The sequence below is a fragment of the Phallusia mammillata genome, chromosome 3 (assembly GCF_965637545.1).
Source record: "Phallusia mammillata chromosome 3, kaPhaMamm4.hap1.1, whole genome shotgun sequence".
Taxonomy (NCBI): domain Eukaryota; kingdom Metazoa; phylum Chordata; class Ascidiacea; order Phlebobranchia; family Ascidiidae; genus Phallusia; species Phallusia mammillata.
The window spans coordinates 5000342-5023266 of record NC_137254.1 but is presented as its reverse complement, the minus strand read 5'-3'; the positions used below and the strand labels follow the sequence as shown (position 1 = coordinate 5023266).

The window sequence follows — 22925 nt, the reverse complement described above, 5'->3', positions numbered from 1 at the left end:
ACATACGGGTCACGTCTGTTAACTATGCATTTACCTTCCGGCAAATTTCAATGACAGTTTATGCTTGCCCAGAGGCTCATTTTCTTTGCATGGACCTCAAGCATTGACGCCTTATCAATGCCGACATCTTCTCCAGCGTTCCACTGGACAAAGCATCGCACCAAACCTTAACGGAGTTTCCGCGCGCACTTCGTCTCCTGCTCGGTTGTCGGCCAAATTGCAAGGAATTACTTTCTCCGATTTTTTCATAGTCGTAAACCAAGCATGGACTTCAGCATTTTTCCCAGCTAATGGCCCACTCGTGCACTTTCGCGCTCGAATTCGCCCTCCCAAAACACTCGGCTTCGCTAAAACGGAATTTCAAATCGTGCTGCAACTGCGTATTATCAGACGTTCTTCCAGTCCATGGGCTTTGTCACCGCAGTGATTTACGCAGCTACCCGGTCTTAACGCAGCTACCCGGCCTGATCGTTCTGCCAATTCCTCACATTCAAGACTTTTCGCGGTTACCACCAGGTACCTGTGGCCCAGGTGATATTGCGAAAACCGCGGTCATTACTCCTTTCGGCCTTTTTGGATTCCTTAGCATGTCATTCGGCTTAAGTCAATCGTGGGAGCTCGTCGCGAGCAAGTCACTTTCCGAGTACTACGACCATTAAAGTATTTGCCGGGACATCGAGTTGACAGTACCCGTGTCCGACCCCTTCCCAACAAAGTCGCAGCTTTCAAACTTTTCCGCACCCCACTACTGCTAACGGGCTTCAGTAATTTGCAGGCATCGCAAACTTGCACCGTTTCATTTCTGGCGCTGCACGCATCAGGTCATATTTATCCGTGACCTATGGTTAATCCTACAACGTTCTTTCGATGACCAGTTAGAGTTGGTTCTTTGGATGACTTTTCACACATCACAAGCCTTTGACCTTTGCTTTAACCGAAGTGTGGGCTCCGTGGTCAGCACACCAACAACGTCATTTAACCGCCATTTCTGAGTTTACCACAGATGTGCGACACGTCGAAGGCAAACAAAAACACGTGGCCGACGCCCTCTCCCGTGTTTTCATCGATGCAGTTTGATTCCTTTCCCATTTTGATTATTTGTCACTGGCAGCTGCTCAGGTCGCCTCAGAGGTTCAAGCACACCGTACTTCAGTCACTAACCCTCAACTAAATGACATGTAGATCGATCAATCTAGAGCAGTGGTTCTTAAACCTTTTTTCCTTACTGCACCCCTTTCAAATCACCAACCAATTTTAGCACCCACCTGGGTTTTGTGTTTATATAAAAAAGACCTAACCAACCTTAATGATTCAGCATTCCCGCCACCCCCTAGGAACAGTTCTTGCACCCCTTGGGGTGCGTGCTCCCCTGGTTAAGAACCCCTGATCTAGAGCTACAATCATTTGGGACGTTTCCTTTTGAGTCGCCTCGTCCAATTGTCCCAACATCATGGCAACTTAAAGTTTTTGATCTCATACACGTTTCATTACACCCATCTATACGGTGAACACGCAAACTTGTCGCTTCAAATTTTGTTTGGCACGATATGCAAGTACAACGTCAAGTTTGCAAAAGTTAAATTGTTCAAGTTCCTCGGAAGTTTGATCCCGAACTGTACCTCTGACGTCCTCCAGAAAATATCCATGGCGTCACAGGCATGTGGTGGTCTAAGGAGCACTATCTGGACCTCCAGTGACATGACCAGAACCCTAAAACTTAGGTTATATAAGGCTTTAATCCTCCGTATAGCCATATACGGTTCTGAGTCTTGAACTCTCAGATAACAGGAGTTAACAGCTCTGCTGGAGTTTAAAATGAAATGCCTCACAACAATCTTGAGAGTGACACGGAGGGACAGATTCATGGGCATAAACGAAACCATAGAAGATTTGGTGTCGGCAAGGGGACCACCATAGGTTAAGTTGAGTTTGGTATTCGCACAGCTCCAAAAAAATACCTGCTGGCTTCATCGGCCGAACTTGTTTACGGTTGTGCCATCACCGTTCCTGGTGATTTTTTTCGCCCAGAACATCACGAACCTTCTCCCTCAAACGGTTCTTTTCTCTTTATTTCACTCTCGTCTTATGCGGCGTGTTTCGATTCACTTCAGATAAATACTCAAACAATCACTGTTTCTTTTTTTTTAGTATTGAACGTTCCATTCCCAATAAATATTACCTATATTTAATCCGTTTCTTAACTAAAATCCCGAAATTGAGAAGACAATCCTCGTTTGACAACAGCACAATGCACCCATACTGTTTCAATCTTAGAAATTTTAGTGCTCTGCGGTACCAGGAAACAAAATTGAAAAGAAAAACTAATCAATATCTGTTCTTAAACGTAGAAATGTTTAATTGTATCAAAACTGTTGAAATATTTGTAAACAAATACGAAACGTACGAAAAGGGGCATATTCGTTTAACCATAAAAGTACGAAAAGGGCATATTTCGTTTAACCTTAATATATATTTTTTGGATTGGTTCAATTTTGTCTTATTGGCAAATGCAATGTTAAGTTTCAGATGCACGGTGTGATGGTGGGCTAGCAATCTCTTCACGACTGACTGAATATATTCCAGCTATATGTGACACGTGGACTATTAGTTTTGTTTCCAAAGACGACTTCCCTAGATTGGTTGCTTATTTTCCTTCAGGAGAGCTTGCTACAAACAACTTTTGTCAGGTAGAATTTCGTATATTATGACTTGGGTCGGTAATGGTTTTGTTTGTAAGTTGCATTAAGATCCTCAGAAAATACCGAACAAGTGTTTCGTCCACCAGGTTGCATTTTACCAAATTTGTCGTTCAACTGGTGTAATGCTAAACCAAGGATTTTATCGTCCATTGGTTTTACTGTACTCTAGTTAAAAAGGCAAACAGTGATCGTCAGTTTAAGCCATGTTGTTGATGGTTTTGATCTATTACTAAATTTGTGATTTTAATCTTTCAAATGTTTAACATCTTCACTTTATGCTTATTTACGCACTTTTGCATTGGATAACTTGGAGCATGGGCATTAATTTGGTTGATTTTGGAACCCACACAAGTAACTTGTGATATCCTATGTTTGCTAATGTATGTATGTGATTGCCTCTGACCTACTATTGTGCCATTAGGTAAGATCTAAGTGGACAAAAAAGGCTAGAAAAAACCTACATTGAAGTAGCACATCAAACCAAAAGAGCGTCAAATGTTTTTTGCTAAAATTGTAAATGTTTTTTGACTAAGATACAATCTAGGTTTAATCTAGATATACGAGGGAATCGACAATTCGGGCACATTGGCTGGTACGTTGTTAGGTGGAGGCTTATCTTTTCCGGTTATCGTTGAAAGCTCGTCTGTCTATGTATCATGTGTCCTCAACCTGACAACAGTCGAAATAGAAGTGTTTATAAGCCCCGGTAAGTCGGATGTATACGGAAAAGCTTAACTATGTGTTAATCTAAAATATGAGATCATGAACTTGACCACCCACCATTTGGGGAGTCTGCAAAATGTATTTTGTGTATTTAGATCCAGCTTGTTAATTCTGTTTTAACCTTTGTCGTCTCTTCAGTGCAGCTGGTGACAAGAGATTGGCCAAACGGCAACCCAGCTTACATAACGCGGAGTAGATCTTAAAGCATAAGTAATTTGGCAATTGTTTAGAAACCAAAGTTTTGTGCACCATCTGCACTGTCCGTCCGCAGCGTAACTATCAACCATTGACGCTTTATGTGCAATTCAGCTGAAGAGTGTGGTGAAGATGTTGACAGCCTGCCGTATAATTTGTTATCTCCTATGTTTCCGGGTGACTACTCCGCTTTTGCTGGGTGTGTTTGGAGATTTCAATTGCAAAGCAGCTCGTCCTTGATGTTTCAATTCTCCACTTATAACACCGAGGATGGATTCGACTTTCTTTACGTAAGTGATTGTCGTTTTGTCATTTTCGTTAAATCCCACTAAAGAACCAAAAAACCAGGCATCACCCGATTTTTAAACAAGACAGAATTTTTGTTTAAAGTTAGATCTGCCAATATAAAACGATGAAATTAATTTGACTGAGCATGAATTTAGATGCGAAACAAAAACTGAACCCAAACCAAAAAATACATTTGAGCTTTTATAACAACAACATACATCACACTTGTTCACTGGTTTATACATTGGTCGGTGATTTTATTTTCAGTTCCAGAATGAAGAAGGTAATGTGGAAAGATTGACTGGAAATCATACTGGGGGGTTGAATCATACAGTTACTGCAACAATTCTTACATTAATCTTTGTCAGCGACGTAAGCGGTCAAGCACAGGGATTTAATGCGACAGTCAACAATGAATCAGGTAGAACTCAAATTTCAACAACAGGAAAAATCTTAGTTTGAGCAGTAATTTGTAGGAGGGACAGTTTCTAACAGTTTATATGTTCATAAAATAAACTCCGAGTCTTTTTCAGGAATTAAAACTTATGGATTTACCAGTATGTGGTCATTTAACAATTTTCGACAAGCCGTAATTTTTTTACGTTGTTAAAACTCCCCGGTTTCTTCTAATGGGTAACGAAAATAAATTGGTTAAGAACCACATCTTACATGCAAACTAATAGTTCTTTGTAGGAATGGAACAATCAATGAGTGTGTGCAGGACCAAAGACTTGACCATCGCGTAAGTTTGTCTTTGCTTTTAGGCATGTTTTTGTTTATTTTTGAAATCCTGAACAATAAAGTCACTTAATAGAACTCTCGCCTTAAGCAGGAAACATTTATTACAAGCTACTGCGCGCTCAGTAATTGTCCAGCAGTGGAATCCTCACTGTCTTGCACTCCACAACGTTTTAACGTTGCGCAGCTGACTAAATACTGATAAATAGTCATTTTATTTGGCGATGGCGTGTTTCCAGTATTGTATAGTTGTCCATGTAAACTAATAAAGCCATCATTCGCAGAGTAACAGCTGATGAACAGAACACATTAGATTACGAACACGGTGACACACTTTGACAGGCAAACTCCCCTTTCTCAACTTAATGACAAGTGCAAGGTCACGGGGTCAGACCCGGTGTTCGTGTTTGACATTGGACAATGCGAAGGCCTCTATCAGGTAAAACTCATTTCTGTTTTCTTCATCGAGCCACTTCCACCCAACATGTCATTTAGTAAAAATACAGGCAGGCATCACCATGTATCGACACATATTCATTTCGTCCACAGTAGTTACGATTAAGTTTTGGTGCTTTTTATTGCTGTCAACTTTCTTGCTACCCTTCTAAAAATATTTTTTATTTATTTATTAACAGAATGAGAACGGAAAGGTGTCGGTGTTCTTCCTTATCTGGAGATTCCTAGCTCCGTCCCCAGCAGTGATCCAACGCGACGTTCAAAACAGGCTCAATGTCATTTGTCTGTTTGACTCGGAACTACTTCTCTCGTCATCCAACGTCCAATCACAAGCCGGGTAAGAAGACATCTACGGCACATGCCAAACATGTCACATGCCAACAAAGCGCACAATATGCAAAACATATACATAATACTTGTCATGTAATGCAATAGCAGATGTAACATGCTGCAAAGCACGTAGAATGCAAACTATAATCATGACACATGTCATTGCATGTGTAAGCACATGCCAAACATGGCACAGAGACTCCAACGGTCTGTTGATTAATTTTTATTCTGTTATTAGTGCTAGTCAAACAACTCGGAAAATAAACGGTGAAGTCAAAAACAGTAAATGACGTCTATTGATGTGACTAATTCCTCAGGAACGTGTCCATTTATTTCTCAAACGTAGAAGTTTGTTACAGATCCATTGAAACTTCTGCTGAGAATACAGGAAACTTTGACGTTGCTTTAAATCTCTTTTCCAACCAATACTTCAACGAAAGCTTTCCCGGAGAAGTCACTGTGCCTAACTACATTTTTGCTGAAGTGAAACTTGATGAAATTTCTGCAAGCAACGATGACTTTATTGTCCAGGTAAAAACAAAAGCATTAAGGTAACAGAGGTTGCTAAATGTTAGTTCGTGTTTCATAAAAAATGCACATTACACTTGTTGCATTACAGTAAGCATCATTTGGGTGCTATAGAGCTTCTACATTTGATTTATTTACCATTTTGTATACAGCTTGAAGAATGTTGGGCGACACGCGTTGAAAACTCCAGTGGTTTGCCGAACTACCCTGTTGTAGTAAGCGGGTAAGCTTTACATCATTACTTGTGTTTGATTTGCAACGTGTGATCTTTCTCATAATATATTGAACGGCACATTGCATTTGACCTTGCGTAAATTTTTGTAAATATTATTAGATGTGTTGCGCCACCCAGTGGAAGTGAGGTTGCCGGCGCAAAAATGTTGATACGAAATTACGAATCCAACTCTGCAACTTTCAAGCTGAAGAGCTTTGTGTGGACAAACTTTACTGATGCAGAACAGTTCATCTACATCCACTGCGACGTGACCGTCTGTCAAAACTCGACTGGAGAATGCCCTGGACAGGTGAATTGAGTTTGTGTGGTGTGTATTCTAATAATAAGTCCGCCGTCGAGCTGCTTGCATCATTGCAAGTAAAGTGGATTATATTCGATTAATTTATTCTCCAATAAGTTTGCTTTAGTTGAAATAAACAGGGAAAAACCATTACATGCCTAAGTTTTTTCTGATTCCATTTAGCTGCTTTGTTTATCCTTAATAGTATATATATATATATACATGAAAAAAAATATTAATATGAAACTGATTTGAAGATGTGTGGTGGGAAAAAAAGACGATCTGTTGACAACAATGGACGCAGCCAACGACTTTCTGCGGGGCCAGTTCGTATCGTGAAAACTACCAAGTATTTGCTTGTGCAAGGTACCAAGACAATAATTAAACTCTTCTTTCCTACATATTAACTTAGTTCTGGACCAAATACTTTAGTTGCTTATGTTCCAACTACTCAAATTGTTGTATTTATCAACTAAAACCTTTGGGGACATGTTTACTTCAGCTATATTAGGCCTCAATTATCAAATAATTCGCATGTTTCTATTTATTTTAATCCTCGATGAGCCTGCAACGCCTGAATGCGTTAACTAACAGTCAGTCCACGGTCGAGCTGCTAGATTTATAGCAACTACGTTATAGCGGAGGGGACGTTAATGTAGTGCAATACGTGGATTTTCACTGGGTTGGAGCAATGCAAATCAAGTTTCTTGCCCAGGGAAACACAGGCTGCCGAGACAGTATTAGAACCCACAAACTATTGAACACAAGTGGTTTTACTTACAACTCGACCATCTTGGCAAACTTATGCATAGCTTGACTCCTAAAGTCACTTTTTCGTTTTGTTTTGTGTGTAAGAAACATACTCGACATTGCCTTAACCAGGAATCAAAGTTTAAAGTTACTTCTCGTATTGGCTTTCAATCTCTCGCAAGCTTGGCCCACTTCCAAGTGTATACAAGAGTGGCATTATTTTTAGTCTGTCTGAGGTGTTAATCTCTAGTTCCAGTATCAAATGCTTTCGCACACATATATGTTTATCCAAGTTAAACATTCTTTTTATCGCAGACACTCCAGGAGACAGAGATGAAGTAAATGATGCCGCTTACAACATCTTCCAACTTGTGATGTTTGTTCTTCTGGCTGCTATAATTATCGGAGCCGGTTCCCTCGTATGGGCAAAAATGCCCAAGATCTACAGTAGAATATAAACAAATTGATCTGTGGATGAAATGTCAGAAATGCTCAACATTGAATTGTTTCTCACGACATAAAAACGCTTAAAATTTTCTTCGAAACAACAAATTATTCCGCAATTTATTCTAAAATTCGTTGCTTGTTAAATTTGCTAGAGGTTTTAAAACTAGTCATTACAGTACATGTAATATTTACTGCTTTATTGTTGTCCGAAAAATGGCTTGTCAAAGTGTTTTTGTTTGTATGACTGTAGAACAATATAATCGGATGCAATTGATACTGTGTGTGTGTGTTCGTTATATGTCCACCAAAGTTACATTTGCGCTTGACACGTTTGAATTAACCATGGTTAACCATGGAACTGCAGTTCAGAGTAGCATGTGTCTCCTAATTAAATTGTGATAGGAAATATTACGAAGTTTGAAAGATTGTTCTCAACTTTTTTGCCTGTTACACAATTTTACTTTCTTTCAAACGAGCTTTTTTCAAAATAATTGCTGAATTTACACAATTCATGGAAACCATTAAATAAAACTGAAATGAAAGTTTAGAAATTCCAATCACAGGCACAATGAGTTTTATAGTCAAAACATTTAATTATGAGTTAAACTTGCTATTTTTTAATAATTGCTAAATTTGCACAATGTATGGGAACAACTAACAGAACTGAAAGATTAGAAATGGCAGTCATAGGCGGAATAAAGTTTTATGGTCAAAACATTTACCGGTTAAGTTTTAAAAAAGTTTTTGGATGTAGAGAGGAAATAATCTTAACAAGCTTATTTGTGGTGGATTTGGTTTGCAAGTTGGGATTGTTTCTTTCGATGACTGTATACGATTGATTGTACAACTTAATGCTTCCACCTAGTTTATCGATTGTATCCAACGTTTTATTTAGTTTTAGATACAAACCAACCTTCTGCAAACATCTATAATCAGTTGAATCAATATATTCACAAAACAACAAATAATCATTCTACATGTTATATTTTATTCACAAACAAATAATCATTTGACATGCTATTTTGCAGGTTTGGATTTTTATTGTCTGATCCATTTTACATTCTAATTAATTAAATGTTAAATGGTCAATCGAGAATACTTTCGGTCAAAATAATGTAATACGGTAAGGTACGTACAACAACTTCGCTTTGTTTGGAAGGACACAATGTAACTAAATATTTGCCAGGTACGACTGGTGCGCATGGTGCTGCAGTTTTGAGCCCATTTGTATAATTGTTTGGTTCGACCGTTTAATCTTTTAATAGGTGCAAAAACTTATTGCAGAACTTTCCTTTTTCCTTGGTGCTGCATGGTTTAATTACGTCGATACAAACATTAATTGTTATGAGGTTGGTTTTGTTCTGGTTTCAACTGATCGTACGGGTTTCGACCATCATCGCCATCTGTTTGAGCTGGTTCTTCTGCTGGGGGTGCAGCAGGATCAAAAATGTCAAATGCAAATAGGCCTAAAAAATATCTACTTATTGGCAAACAAAAGTTGAACAAAAAGTAGATATGCGGGCATTCGTCGAGTTATATTTCCTACCTTGGTTTGGAAGTGGTCGGTTTACGTTGTGTGGAGGTTCCACGATATTTTCTACATATATCTAGACAAGAAAATTTGATCTGAAATTTTCAATGTGTCTTAAGTTTGCATTTCTAAACAACTTTTGAATAACTCCAACAGTTTGTGCATTAACTGAAGACCAACATGACTTGAAATATGGAACACTTGTTTCAGCAATACGGAATAAATTACACCTAAAAATCGTTTCACTAAAATAGAATTATGTTTGTAGCCAAGGGTTGTACTACTTGGTGACTGTACCTCTTCAGACGAGCTGGACGATGATCGCCTGAAACGCGGAAGCTAAAAAGAAAAGAATAAAAAATTACGAATATCAAAAAAACTGGTTGCACTCTCAGACATTGTTCCTCCAGGGGTCTGAACGCCATCGTGTGTTTTTTGTGGTAACAAACACGATTTAGATTTTAGATTTAGATTGATAGTTTCCATATTGGTTTTTAATTAAACTTTTAAAAAAAATTTGCAGATAAAAGGTTGAAAATTCGAACTGGCAAAATCATGATGGTCAAAAAGTGGTCAGGCATACTTACTGCTTTAGAAGTAATTTTTTTACTTACCGGCATGTCAAATTCGAACTCATAAACGTCCTCCTGAACAATACAAAACGCAATCTTTGGGCTTTTATTACAAAGGTCGGGAGGAGATATAAACCCTAAATGTTTTTCTTTTGCTTCTTACTTGGATGGTTTCTTTATAAGTTTCAGTGACGTTCTTCTACATAGATACGTTTAGAACGTTTTGGCTATCAACACATAATTACTTTGCATTTTGAGCTAAGTTGCAAAGTGTTTATGTTTAGGGTTGGTGCTGGGGAGAGCTATTGAGAATCAAAACTTAACAATCAAAGCAAATTAGCTAAGATAAACATACATTCCTACTGGATTCTGAAGCGTTCATGCAAACCTTCGATCACGAAAAATCTCACATACAAATCATAGTACGCCAGGCACAATGAGGCATTATATCGAGTTAAGTCGGTCTCCCAAGCATTCCCATCCGACAAGGCAAAGACAAACAAATCTAGCCTGTTGTGGGATTTGAACCCACGTCAGGAATCTTTCCGGGCATTTCCCTCTAACACAGGACACATTTTGCTGTGCTTGCTTTATCTCGAAACAAACTTGTTCTTTACATTATGAACTCTGTTCTTGGTTTTTGTTCATTGATTCTTAGATGACTTTATTCTGTATCGGATCATGTAACGCCAAACGTTGTTGTTGATTATGTCATATTCATAGTCAAAAATAAAATTTACATCAGGCCGCTTTGGTTCGACTTATGTTTTTGGTATGACTCATTATAGATTTCACAAATTTAATATTTAGTTTTATTTTCTGCGAAATCGGTGTGATAGATATGTAAAAATAATACAAATTAACTTTTTTCTCACAGAGATCTAAGCATGAATTGAGTTTACACCAAAAATATCAACTTTAAGACGTTTTATGGATTCTTTTTCATTTTTACCGAAGCATATTGGCGGTAAAGCATATTGGCGGTAAAGAATATTGCCAGCATTTATATAAAATTATCCGAAGCATTAATAATGGACAGCATAAATAAGGAAATATTACGTTATTTGTTGCGTTATTTACAATACGAATTTTATCAGAAATTCAACTAAAGTCAACTAAACTAAAATGTAATTTGTAACAGTTTAGACTACCATTAATGAATCGAAAAACAAGGATTAGGGAAAAAAAGTATAGTGAGGATTAAATTTTCGGATATTTAAATGTAACTGTAAAATAGCAAACTAATTTTATTCTTCGGGTCGGCACAACTTGGAAAATGAAGGGGATAAAGTTATGAAGGGGACACGCACCATAAATGTTGGGAAGCGCTGTATTAGAGCCTTTTTGCCTATTTATTATTATTTCTGTACACGGGTGGCTGACTTGATGACCTATATGGTCCCTTCGCCATCCACCAGTTGCTTGCCTATTATATTTTATTTGCATGCAACAACCGCGTACACAACTGAAAATAAAATGATGATGATGTAGTATTTTTTCTCGAGACTGCACGCCGTTGCTTTTATTTCATGACATTAGCGTGGTTAATAGTTGGGGATGTTGCAAGTACTGCGGATAAAAAGAAAGGCAATATTGTCTTTGGACTTGAAATTATCTCTCAACAGACTTGCGTTTTTACCGCACAACGTAAATTTTTACTTACTTTCTCTCTCGAGTCCAACTCTATCTCCTGAAAGGAACAAAACATGGAGTTCACGAAATTATTACAACTTTTTGTCTTTTGTTGGTTTGTAACAGCCAGCAAATATATAACTGGTAACCAAATACACAACAAACATTTACCGGTAGTTATCAACCCCAAGCATACTTTTTTTTGTAAAATGTGTCTTTGAAATTGACATTATCTATCAACAGTGTTGCATGTTTTAAAACCACAAATAATTTTTACTTACCCTCCTACGTGCCGACTCCGTCTCCTGAAAACAACACATCACGGTGTTAGGACATTCATTACAACGTTTTATCTCTGGGAGTTTACATAGTATTTAAAGCTATATTTTTCCAGTTAGTTTGGTTGAATAAGATACATTTAAAATACAAAAACCACGCAATTTCAGCTAACTATTTTTTGTCGAATATTTTTATCAATATTAGGTTTTCTGGATTGATTTAGTGGTTTACCACAAAATTAGTTTTACAGAGATATTATAAAAACGCGCAGTTTCGTATTTTGTTGGTTAATTATAGTTGGATCATATAAATTATGTTCTATTTTACACCTTATTTGTTATCCATTTTACTCACGCTAAAAAGCGTAATTTACTTGTTAGTAAATGTAGTAATACTAAATGAAACTCTGTCCAATTACGAAATTGCTGCTTTTGAGATGTAAAAGCGACTAACGACAGGTAACACACCCGACAATATAGTCGTTATTTCCGAATGTTAGCAAATGAAGTTTATGTTCTCGCCCGCATATAAAACTGGTTCAGTGTTGATGCAGAGGACCATTCCTAAGATTTAAAAGTCAGCAATAAAAACAACATAGCTTAGTCAAACATATATTCATACTGGAATTCTGTAGCGGTCATGCAGACCAGCGATCACGGCACACTCATGTACAAACCATAATACTCCGGGCCCAATAAGGCGTTATACCAAGTTAAGCCGGTCTCCTACGCCTTGTTGTCATTTGCAAACTAGTTCTAGTATAAACCATAAACCTTCTATCCACTCTACTCACGTCATCACCAATTTCTGGTGTAGGGATTATAGTAAGTGGTGGGGGATGCCCTGTTTCCTTCTTCAAACTTATTCTTATCGCTTTTTTCTCAACTAAATTAAACAAAAACAGGTCTTTAGCTTATATGTCAAAAAGAAAAAAACATTTTAACATTAAAAAAAACGTTTTATGTTCAAGGAATTTGCAGGAAAAACACATAAACATGATAGTAATATATTTGTTAAGTTACAAATTAATTCTTTGTCTACCGTCTGAAGTCTGCCAGCAATTCATGACCAAGTTGTTTTGTTTGCTTTTGTATCTTTGTCAATATTACGCCAATAACCATCGTCTTGTATTGTTAAACCTTTTGTTGTGACAATATGCCTGATTTGAAGTGTACTTTGTTACCTGCAGTATGACGTAGCTCGTCAACAAGTAACTGTTTTAAAGTCCTCGTCCAAAAGCTACGGTTATATTGTTTAGATCGGCATTTTTCTATTGTGTTTATGGCCTGATATTTCCTTTGAAAACCGTCCGCCAGTTTATCCATCTGGTTTCCGTTGAAGAAACTGCATCTTGCTAATTGAAGCCAGCAAGGGATTTGTTACAAGTAAACTGTTGGAACCTTGTGTGGAGTGTTAGTGGGAAGAAGCCTATAGTTGAGATCTGGCAGGCGCGTTTTTCAATCTAATTTGAAACACCAGAGTGGACGTCTAACCGTATCTACGCAAAAGAGAATAATCGTATCTACTGACAACGGTTCATGTAAGCTGGTAAAAAATATTGCTAATTTCGTCCAGCAAACGGGACATAAAAAAATCTCACATCATTTAAAATCTCTAATTTTCATAGATCTCACATAGGAATTCTTGCAAAAAACTATACTATAAATAACTGGTAACTGCGTTACAACTGGAATTACTGAGCTAATTTTTGGGACGACGGAAAAATCTCACTGATCAATGAAAGACTTACCATTGTGGCAAAACTCGTTTGTTTTTCCTGATGTTTTCTTGTTTTCTAGCACGTTTCTCGAAAAACATGAACCCATAGTTAATGCAAAGCAGCCAATGATACTTTTTTTCACTAAAGCAAGGTACAAATTGCAAAATATATAGCACTGAAACGAAACAGACGCTCGTCACAAAACAAACCGTTTAAAACTTGGCATGACCGATGACACGAGCTGTATGATTTTGATTCAATGAAAATGTGCAAGGATTAACTGTTTACGCTGCTACAAATAACTTTTCACCGCCAACCAAGCAAGTTTGTAGCCAGGTATAAAAACTTCACCCAACCAATAAACTTCTCTTTGCTAATCATTTGGCAGTACAAAGACAACGGTTAAGATCAGTTATCAACGCCTTCTTTCCTGTTTACTGTTTGCTATCTCTTTGTTACGTCACGATTGTTGCGTGGGTTATGCGATTGCAGCGATTGACGTTCATGGAACTAAAAACAATGAGACTTAGATACTGGCATGAATGCATAAACAAATAAGCCACTAGATTATGCCCCACCAGTGGTTTTCTACCACATGTCAAAAGATACTCATAAACAGATAGTGTTTCAAAACGAAAAACATTTTGCGAAAAACACGAAAAATACAGAGATCAGTATAACCTGGTTTGTGCGAAAATCCAATATAACCTCGCTCAACACAGGCTACCACGCTAAAATATTTAACAATGTTTTTTTCTGACTCATGATATCAGCTAATTCAAAGGACACAGTTTTGACCCCATCTGATTATATTGTACAGTATATAACAGTTAAACAGAAACACAACAATACTTTGACAAAGTAATTTCATGTCAGCTATGAATGATGCATGTAATAAGTGAAATGATGCATAATATTTATTTGATAACTAAATTAACAAACAGCTTTATGGAAAACAGCTTTAATTTGTTATTTGTTTTTATCTTCAGAAAGAACAGTTTTTACATGCATACAAACAATGCCATGTTAAGAATAATAAAAAGTTCATCTACTGGCGATTTTGTCTCGCATTGCGATCCCGGGTCAGTTTGCCCCATACGATGTAACCAGCTCCAATAACAATCACAGCCAGCAGAACAAACATCACAAGTTGGTAGCTGTTGCCGGCTCCTTCCATAGCTTCATTTCTTTCTCCTGTTGTATAAGAGACAAAAAGTCATGATTAACAAATATAGCAAAAAAATATGGGAAGAACTGTACTGATTGATTTGCCAGTCACGAAACGGACATGTGTTGGCTATACTCATGTGTTGGCTACAATCACGGTACACTTTGAGATTGCAAAAAGGCCACCGAATCAGTTTGGTTGTTAAAGCAACGGATACAAGAAAAAGAAAACAAGTGATGGGATTCGAACTCATGAAATATATTTTGTGACAATTATTTATTTTATTTGCCTTTTATATGTGTCCTTTAATGCTAGTTACAGTCTTATTTTTAAAACAACTTATGGAAATCGAATAAAAGGTGCGGTTGGTAATGTTACCAGTCAAGTTAATCACATATACATCTAACTAATCAATCACCAAGACACAGTATATTAAACCGAGAAAATATTTCGAAAACCTGTGTTATTATGCCCCAAGAGGTGCGACTTGCTTGTTAGAACTACAAATTTGTTTAGCAAAAGCACGTGTATCAGCAATATTATCTAGAATAGAAATTAAATTTTTATCATTGTCTTACCAAGTAGGAAAGCGGTACCTTGAATGATGTGCACTGGCCCTGCAGAAAGCAGTTGATTGCGACGATTGTTTTCAACAGATCGCCGTTTCTTACCAGAACAAGACTGCAAAAAGAATCATACAAATATTGATATTTCATTGTACACCAGTTTTATCAAAGGCGTCATACAGAATTAAGCCCATCCCGGCACACATATATTTACATCATAGTTCTCCAGGCCGATTAAGGGCCAGTCTCCCTAGCGATTTCAACATAGGACAGCGTAGCCTGTGGCGGAATATTTACCGTTGCTCGCACTCCAACCAAATAAATGGGTTAAAATTACTTTTAAGTTTGTATGTAAGCTACACACAGTAAACCTCGTATTTTTATTGTGGTTCGGATAAAAATAAAATATAGGTGGATGGGGGTCGAATTCCTATCAAGGTTATGTTATGATTCAGGCGCGCCGGACCATTCAGCCTTTTTGCTGATTAGCCACATAAAATCAACTGGTGACAGGAAATATACCGTATTGGCAAGCGAACCTAGAAAACTTTGGTATGGAAGCAACAGAATATGAAGCCATTCCACCCTAATATTTTTAATGCTACAACTGGACATAAACGCCACAGAAATTCTTAAGTTATTTAGAGACATACTGTCTCGATTGTTTTAGAGCAATACCCAGGAATTTTGTTCTGAAAAAAACATATCATTTTCCTTGAGCTTTTTTTTCGACCAACACTATTTTGCTAAACTTTATTCTCTGTTGCAAGTCCAAAATCTACTCTAATCAAGTCACCTGTCCAGGGCATTGTCCAGTTGAATTATGGCAGACGGTCACGTCGCAGTGGATGTAGATATATTGTTCTGCGTCAGAAAAAGTTGTCCACACAAAGCTCATCAGCTTGAAAGTTGCAAAGTTGGATTGGTAATTGCGCATCAACGTTTCGGCAGCTTCCCCTCCACTGTGTGGCGCTACGCATCTAAAAATTTCGATTCCAATGAATGAAACACGGGTGGAAAATTATTCATTAAAGAAATAACCTCCCAAACCAGAAAAAAATGTTGAGGTAATTCAAGCAGATCTTACCCGCTTTGTACAATTTGGTAATTCGGCAAACTATTGGATTTTCCACTGCGTGTCGCCCAACAGGTTTCCAGCTGTAAGAAAGGTATTCCACTTTAAGAGTTCAATTTACAAACCAGAGCAACGATGCCAGAACTATTAAAAACTAAACTAGTAAATGCAATGTTTTCTTGCACAAAAAGCATTTTGTTTTCAATTCACCTGGACAATAAAGTCATCATTGCTTGCGGAAATCTCATCAAGTTTAAGTTTAGCAAAAATGTAGTTGGGCACAGTTACTTCTCCGGGCAAGCTTTGGGTAAAATATTCGTTGCTAAATAGATTTAGGGCGACATCCAAAGTTCCTGTTTTCTTCGCAAAAATTTTGGTAGATCTGAAATACGTTAAATGATTGTGATTAATAAAAACGGAAAGGGAATGGCATACACCGCACTGTTTTAACGCCCTCGGATGCACGCGAGGGTTTTTTAATCTAAGTAACGAAAGTCACTGAAACTCATGCCTTTACAGACGTGCAAATATACTCCACACAAAATTTTGGCATTGTCTGAGAAGAATTAAGCAATCTTGTAAAGATTTTAAGTTCCGACAAAGGTAAGAACAGACAAACTGTAATGGGTGTCATACATAGCGACAGGTGCTGTTGGCATGTCTTGTGACATGTGGCAGGGGTGGTATAATTTTACCGTATTTGATGTCAAATGTGTCATGCGTGCCAGGTGTCTTGTGCAATAGGCACAATGAAGTGTTCTATTGTGTGTTATCTGCTGTATGCCAGGGCTTCTCAAACTGTGGGACATAAATTTTTGGGGTCGCGAAACAGTTTGCGTTATCATGTCAGTCACAATAAATGGTATACGTGCGTACATTTATTGTTTACAAACATTCCTTTGCCAAATATTTTGATTTTCAAACTGCTTTTGATTTTCAAAGTTAAAATTAATTCAGGCTTACTAGGCGCCATTATATATCATATAAAAGTATTTCTTTTCATCAGTAATTTTAAAACACAAGCAAGCTGGCTACAAGCGGCCGCTGGTGAAATTAAGATCTGTGATGCGGCCGTCACAGCAAAAAGGTTGCGCACGCCTGGGCGAAACCCATCAAAGGGTCGCGTAGCAATTTCTGTTTCAAAATGGGGTCGCAGAGCAAGAAAGTTTGAATAGCCCTGTTGTATGCTAAGTATGGTGTCGTTGGTTGGATGTATTGTGACATGTGCAACATTTCTTTTTTCCTTGTGTAAGTTTGTTTCAAAGTGATGTCAACAAAAGACTTTACGTGTTATGACCACTACTGTGAGTCTTGCATATGTGTGTGTGTGTGCCAATCAATAGCTGTTGTACAATTGTTTGTTTTACGTCTCTTTACCCAAATTGTGTATGAATTTTGGATGACGAGATCAGTAGATCCGCTTCAAATAGACAAGTCACATTGAGCTTGTTTTGAACGTCGCGTTGTATCACAGCAGGGGATGGAGCTAGGTATCTCCAGATCAGGAAAGACACCGACACCGTATCGTTCTCATTCTGTAACAAAGCACGAGAATTACATCGTATTTCGAAACTGGCAGCTTTTCATTATGCAGCAGTCAAATGATTATCACACTTATCATTATCATTAACTATGCAATGTTAATTGGTTCTAATAGCCATTGTTTTTTTTTAATTATCTATGTTTTTGGAACAAAAATCCAATTGTACCTTAAAAACACCTTCGCATTGACCAATGTCAAACGCAAATACCGGGTTTGACCCCGTGACCTTGCAGTTGTCATTGAGCTGAGAAAGGGAGGTTTCCCTGTCCAATGAGATGTAAAGCGTGTCGCCGAGTTCGTAATCTAATGTGTTCTGTTGATAAGTTGTTACCCTGCGAATATTAGACTGTTACGTTTTTGTACATTAAAAAAGTCTAGGAAACCTGTTCTTTTGATTCATTTTCCCAGCGATAATACTATGTTGCTGTTTTTATCGCGGCATCCTATTAGAAGCCCCATTGTAAACTGATGGTAAAAGATGTCTCAATAAATACAACTACAAGGCGTTGCAAGCCTATGACAAAAACTAGGAGCGCTACAAAATACTTAAAATATTATAGTTCTTTCAATAATTTTCTGGTCATTACAGACTTTCAACAATTATCAATAATTTTCACAAAATATTTGAAAAGAAAATATTAACTTACCTGATGATCAAATTTTCAGTCTTACATTCAACTGATGGTTGTGTTTCGTCTGTAAAAATAAAGTATTTTTCAACCAACATATCGAAGTTCGAGCACTATACTGTGGATTAAATTTACTTCTGCACATTAAAATTAATTTGTTAATTTAAAACATTCATTGCCTGTATATTGTGATAATAATTTACTGCATTAGGTTTACCCCGTATTTCTATCACATAAAATGTCACAGCAAAAATATGAACTAGGTGTCAAAATAGCCCGTGGGACAACCCAGTGTATTTTGTCATTTGCATCTCGAAATTTTGTGCCTGAAAACAGATTTGCCTCACCTACTGTCGCATTAAATCCGGCTCTCGTCGTGCTCAAATCGCTAACAAACACAACAGTAAGATTTGTTGCTGTCATCGTGTAATCAGATGATCGAAGCGTCCCAGAAAATCTGTCCACATTACCCTCTTCGTTCTTGAACTGAAAACAATACTCCATTTAGTTATTTTTCGTATGTTTAGAAATGTTGACATTAGGCCGCAGGGGCGCGCACTTTTTGTCATGAAAGGCCGCATACCTTCTTAAAGCCGCAAGTTTTTCATCATTTAGTTAGGCGCTTAACAAAAAAAGGATTTCACTTTAAACAAATTTATTGCTTTCCTTAATATTAGAAGTGAACTTTTTCGCACTGCAAAATCAGTTTATAATAAATATGTTACTCTAAAATACATTTAAAAACAACAACTTAATCATGTATTACTTTCAGTGCGTGCGGCAGGCAATGTCCTACAGATAACAAACCGTTTCCACTCGATTATTTGCGTTGTCAATATCCCCTGGATTTTTAAGTTATATTATAAGTTAAGACACTTACGTATAGAATGTCGTAGTTGGTTTCAGTGTCAAATGAGGAAAATTGGAACAATAAGGTTGTGCTGCTATTCATTTGAAATCTCCAAACACAAACAACATAGTTGGGGTAGTTACTAGGAAACATCGGGGAGAGTAAATTGTACGGTATATCAGCAACATCTTCCCCGCACGAAGTAACTAAAAGCACAAAAAGCTTCATACAGTGCATCTAGTAAAATTAGTTCAAGCAGTTGTTTTGATCATCGTGTTGTTAATTTTCTGTGACTTATGTCTAGTGGACGATCCGATACGCAATGGAAAACCACCAATATTTACAAAGTGCCCATCAACTACGATTTTATTGTACATTAAAACTGTGTTTGAAAATTATACTTTCATTTAATTCATTGTTATTTTTGTCTGCATTTGACATCATTTTATTTGTTTCTGATACCGACCCGAAAACATGTTTCATCTACTTGCTTTACGCTTCGGTTAGAAAACAACCGTAGGTTATAAATGAATCGTAAGCCTGACTTACATTGTTGTAGATAAAACGACACAGATTCCGATGTGAGGTTTGTGACACAAGATATATAAGCAGACGAGCTTTCAACGAAAACCGGAAAAGATAAGCCTCCACCTTCCAACGTTCCAGCCAATTTACCTTGGTCGTCAGATCCCTCGTAAATCTAGATTTTTTTGTTTACCATTCACGCGTAAGGTTAAAGACAGGTATATAAATCTTAATTGTAAGAAATGAAATTCGAAATTATCGGGGAACTAACAGATGAATATTGAACTGAGCTCATTGCAAGGACAAAGTTCGTAAAGTTTTACCTTGCAAAAGTTGTTTGCAGCAAGCTGTCCCAAACGGAAATGCGCAATTAACCGAGAGGAAACTCCAGTTGAAACAAATCGTAGGGCCCATGTGTTACAGTTAGGGGAAATTGCTGCATCATAATAAGCAGCGCTTACATTTTGCACTGCACACTGTGTGTCCGAAACTGAAAAAAGTAAAACAGTATAATAAGCTGATGCTCAATTACATCCTGTACCACTTTTGGCATGACGGCGTCTTTCGCCCAATTTGGTTGGTTAAGCCAGCATATTCCAAAGCTTTGAATTTATGAAAATATGTATCTTTCAATGTCCGCAAAGATAACGCAAAATCTCTCATTATGTCGTATGACAAGCTATTGTTATGTGACACAAAGGGTTTTTGGGATGCTACTTGGTTGGTGTACTGCGGCCCGGTTGTCACAATTTGTTAAAGAACAGTATACAACATAGCACAAAAAAACATAAAATGTTTATGTACCAATATTTTCGTTAAAAATTTGTGACGTAACAGTAACTCGTATGCCCTTCCTTGCAGTATCGAATCATTTGCCATGTGGTGTTAGTTTTAGATTGATTTTAGAGATGTTAGCGTGAATCTTTATATTGCTATTTAAAATCTATATCAAGTTGAAAACGATGCTTTGCACGACTTCTCCTAAAAACCACCAATGTTTTCATGGATATGAACGTATTAGCAAAGAAAGCATTTTTTGCATTAATACCAAGGTAGGAAATATTTAAACAAATACTAAACAAAATATCATAAATGTGGTGCCTGAATTTTTGTGCCAGTGCTTCTCTCTAGACTGCTAGATAGTAAAACAGTGATTTCCAACTTTTCATATCGCTTTTCCCTTTAAGTCACCTTTGGGACCCGTAGACCCCTTTAAGTATCTATCAAAACCGTAGTCCCATTTTTGTAACATTAGCGTCCGTGATACTTGCAACACAATCTCAATGTCTTTTGGATGATGTTTCTAGTGAGCCTACACCCGTGGTCCTCCAGAAAACTGCACTACAAAGTTTACTCTTATCTTACTGCCACAATTTGATTTATCATGCATACCACTCAAGTTGAAATCACAACAAAAATCAATAAAGTCACTTACCTCGGTGCAACATACTCAGCGTGCTGACAAAAAGCGCCGCTTTTAATAGTCGACTTGACATTATTACCTTGGAAAATTATAAACAGTAATACCATTAACTACCAAAAAAAATTTTTTTTCCTAAGGGTCGATTTGCGTCGCGAAGCCAATGACGATACAGTACAGCTCAAAAGTAAGAGGAAGCAATCAAACTGGTGAACTGACGTTCGGTCAACATGCCAGAGACTTTCCCAGCACAAGCAAACATTTTGGTCATTTACAACGCCACAGAAATACTATTTGATTCAGGTAAAAATATTAAAAATCGGTATAATTGTAACCGAAATCATTTAAGTGAACCCGGATTTGGCCTAGGATTTTTGGGAAAGGCGAGGTGGTTAACTTTGACTGAACAAAGTAAGCTTACCCAACACTATCCACTATTATAGCGGATCACCGCCTTTAACTTACTAGATTTCCCTTGCATTGACGGCTTACTGCTAAAGACAAAGGTGTAATGTTCACACCGAACAACTAATACAAGTTTAATATAAATAATAAATATAAAAATGAAAGGACGTTGGCTATCTCCAAAGTTTCAACAAGTTACAACACAATACGACGACGTATCACAACTACAACGCGAACGTTCCAAACACCACGAGGCCCAGACAAGCACAACCCTAAATATAGCACACAATATGGCAGCTCAACAGTAACATGATCTTTCCGGCCAATCACAAATGTGCAGGCGCGACTCGTCGACGTCTAAATCACTGGTGCGAGACAGTAGTTAATTAAGTGAACAAAAGTAGCCGTACATTTTGGAAGTGTTATTATAAAAAAATTAAAACATAATTAAAGTTAAATATAGACAAAGTGTGCGTGTAGACAAAATATATACAAATTAAATCTTATGAAGTGCAATAATGTTAAATATAAACAAAAAGTGTGAGGGAAAACATTATTAGTTCTTGTACATGATTTTCCATTTTAATTTAACCTTCCTTTAACGTGTTTCCACTGCTGTGGTCAAAAGTTCACTATTCTTCGATTCAATCATATAAGGAACTTATTGTTGTATGTCACATGTCGGTATTATTCGTTTGTTGTTACTGTCAGTATTTGTTCGTTTGTTCAGTGTTGCCACCATCGCGTCTTTCGCCCAATTTGTTGGTTTAAACCAACATATTCCAAATTAAGAAAATATATCGTTTGATTTTCGAAAATATAACGCAACATCTCCCGTTGTGCCGTATGACAACGTATTGTCATGTGACATAAAGGAATTTTGGGATGCTACTCGGTTGGTGTACAACTAAACAACATACAAAATAAAAGAAGTGCAAAGATGGATATGGACACTCTGTTTATTATTCCAGGAAACAGTTTCAGCTGCAAAAAAGCGCTATTATTATCTGAAAATCAGTTTACTTTCTTATAAATGATTAAAAAGAAACGAAAATATATATCAAGATTTAAACGATGCTTTGCACCAGATTTGCTGGCCACAACCAATATTTTAGTGGATATAAACGTATTAGCAAAAAAGTAACTCGCAAAGGTGTCGCATTAATACTAAAAAAAAATATTTTAAAATAAAGTACTAAAATGTATCTAATAAATGTGAAACTTAAATTTTTGTACTAGTGTTACTTTGTAGACTTCTAGATACTAGAACAGTGATCCCTAACCTTTTATAGACCGCTTCCCTCTTTAAGTAACCCTCAGGGCCCGTGGTCCCTTTATATA

At 37.2% G+C, this 22925-nt stretch overlaps 1 protein-coding gene, 1 long non-coding RNA gene and 1 pseudogene across 2 annotated transcripts; 1 reads left to right on the top strand and 2 right to left on the bottom strand.

Moving 5' to 3' along the window:
- LOC145219303 (scavenger receptor cysteine-rich domain-containing protein DMBT1-like) overlaps positions 1-7943 on the top strand; it is an 83239-nt pseudogene extending 75296 nt beyond the window's left edge.
- Positions 7944-11258: 3315 nt separating this feature from the next.
- Positions 11259-11710, bottom strand: LOC145220177 (uncharacterized). Its single transcript, XR_013858020.1, has 3 exons — positions 11686-11710; positions 11436-11462; positions 11259-11341 (listed from the first exon to the last, which is right to left on the bottom strand). It is a non-coding gene; the product is annotated as an uncharacterized LOC145220177 (long non-coding RNA).
- A 4214-nt stretch (positions 11711-15924) lies between these two features.
- Positions 15925-19959, bottom strand: LOC145219302 (scavenger receptor cysteine-rich domain-containing protein DMBT1-like). The gene is made up of 9 exons (XM_080086682.1): positions 19784-19959; positions 19265-19440; positions 18732-18870; positions 18403-18451; positions 17922-18087; positions 17590-17747; positions 16423-16594; positions 16225-16295; positions 15925-16117 (listed from the first exon to the last, which is right to left on the bottom strand). Exons 2-9 carry the CDS (start codon positions 19385-19387, stop codon positions 15925-15927), a joined length of 1071 nt encoding a protein of 356 aa, XP_079942808.1. The 5' UTR covers positions 19388-19440; positions 19784-19959.
- Between the last annotated feature and the right edge of the window lie 2966 nt (positions 19960-22925).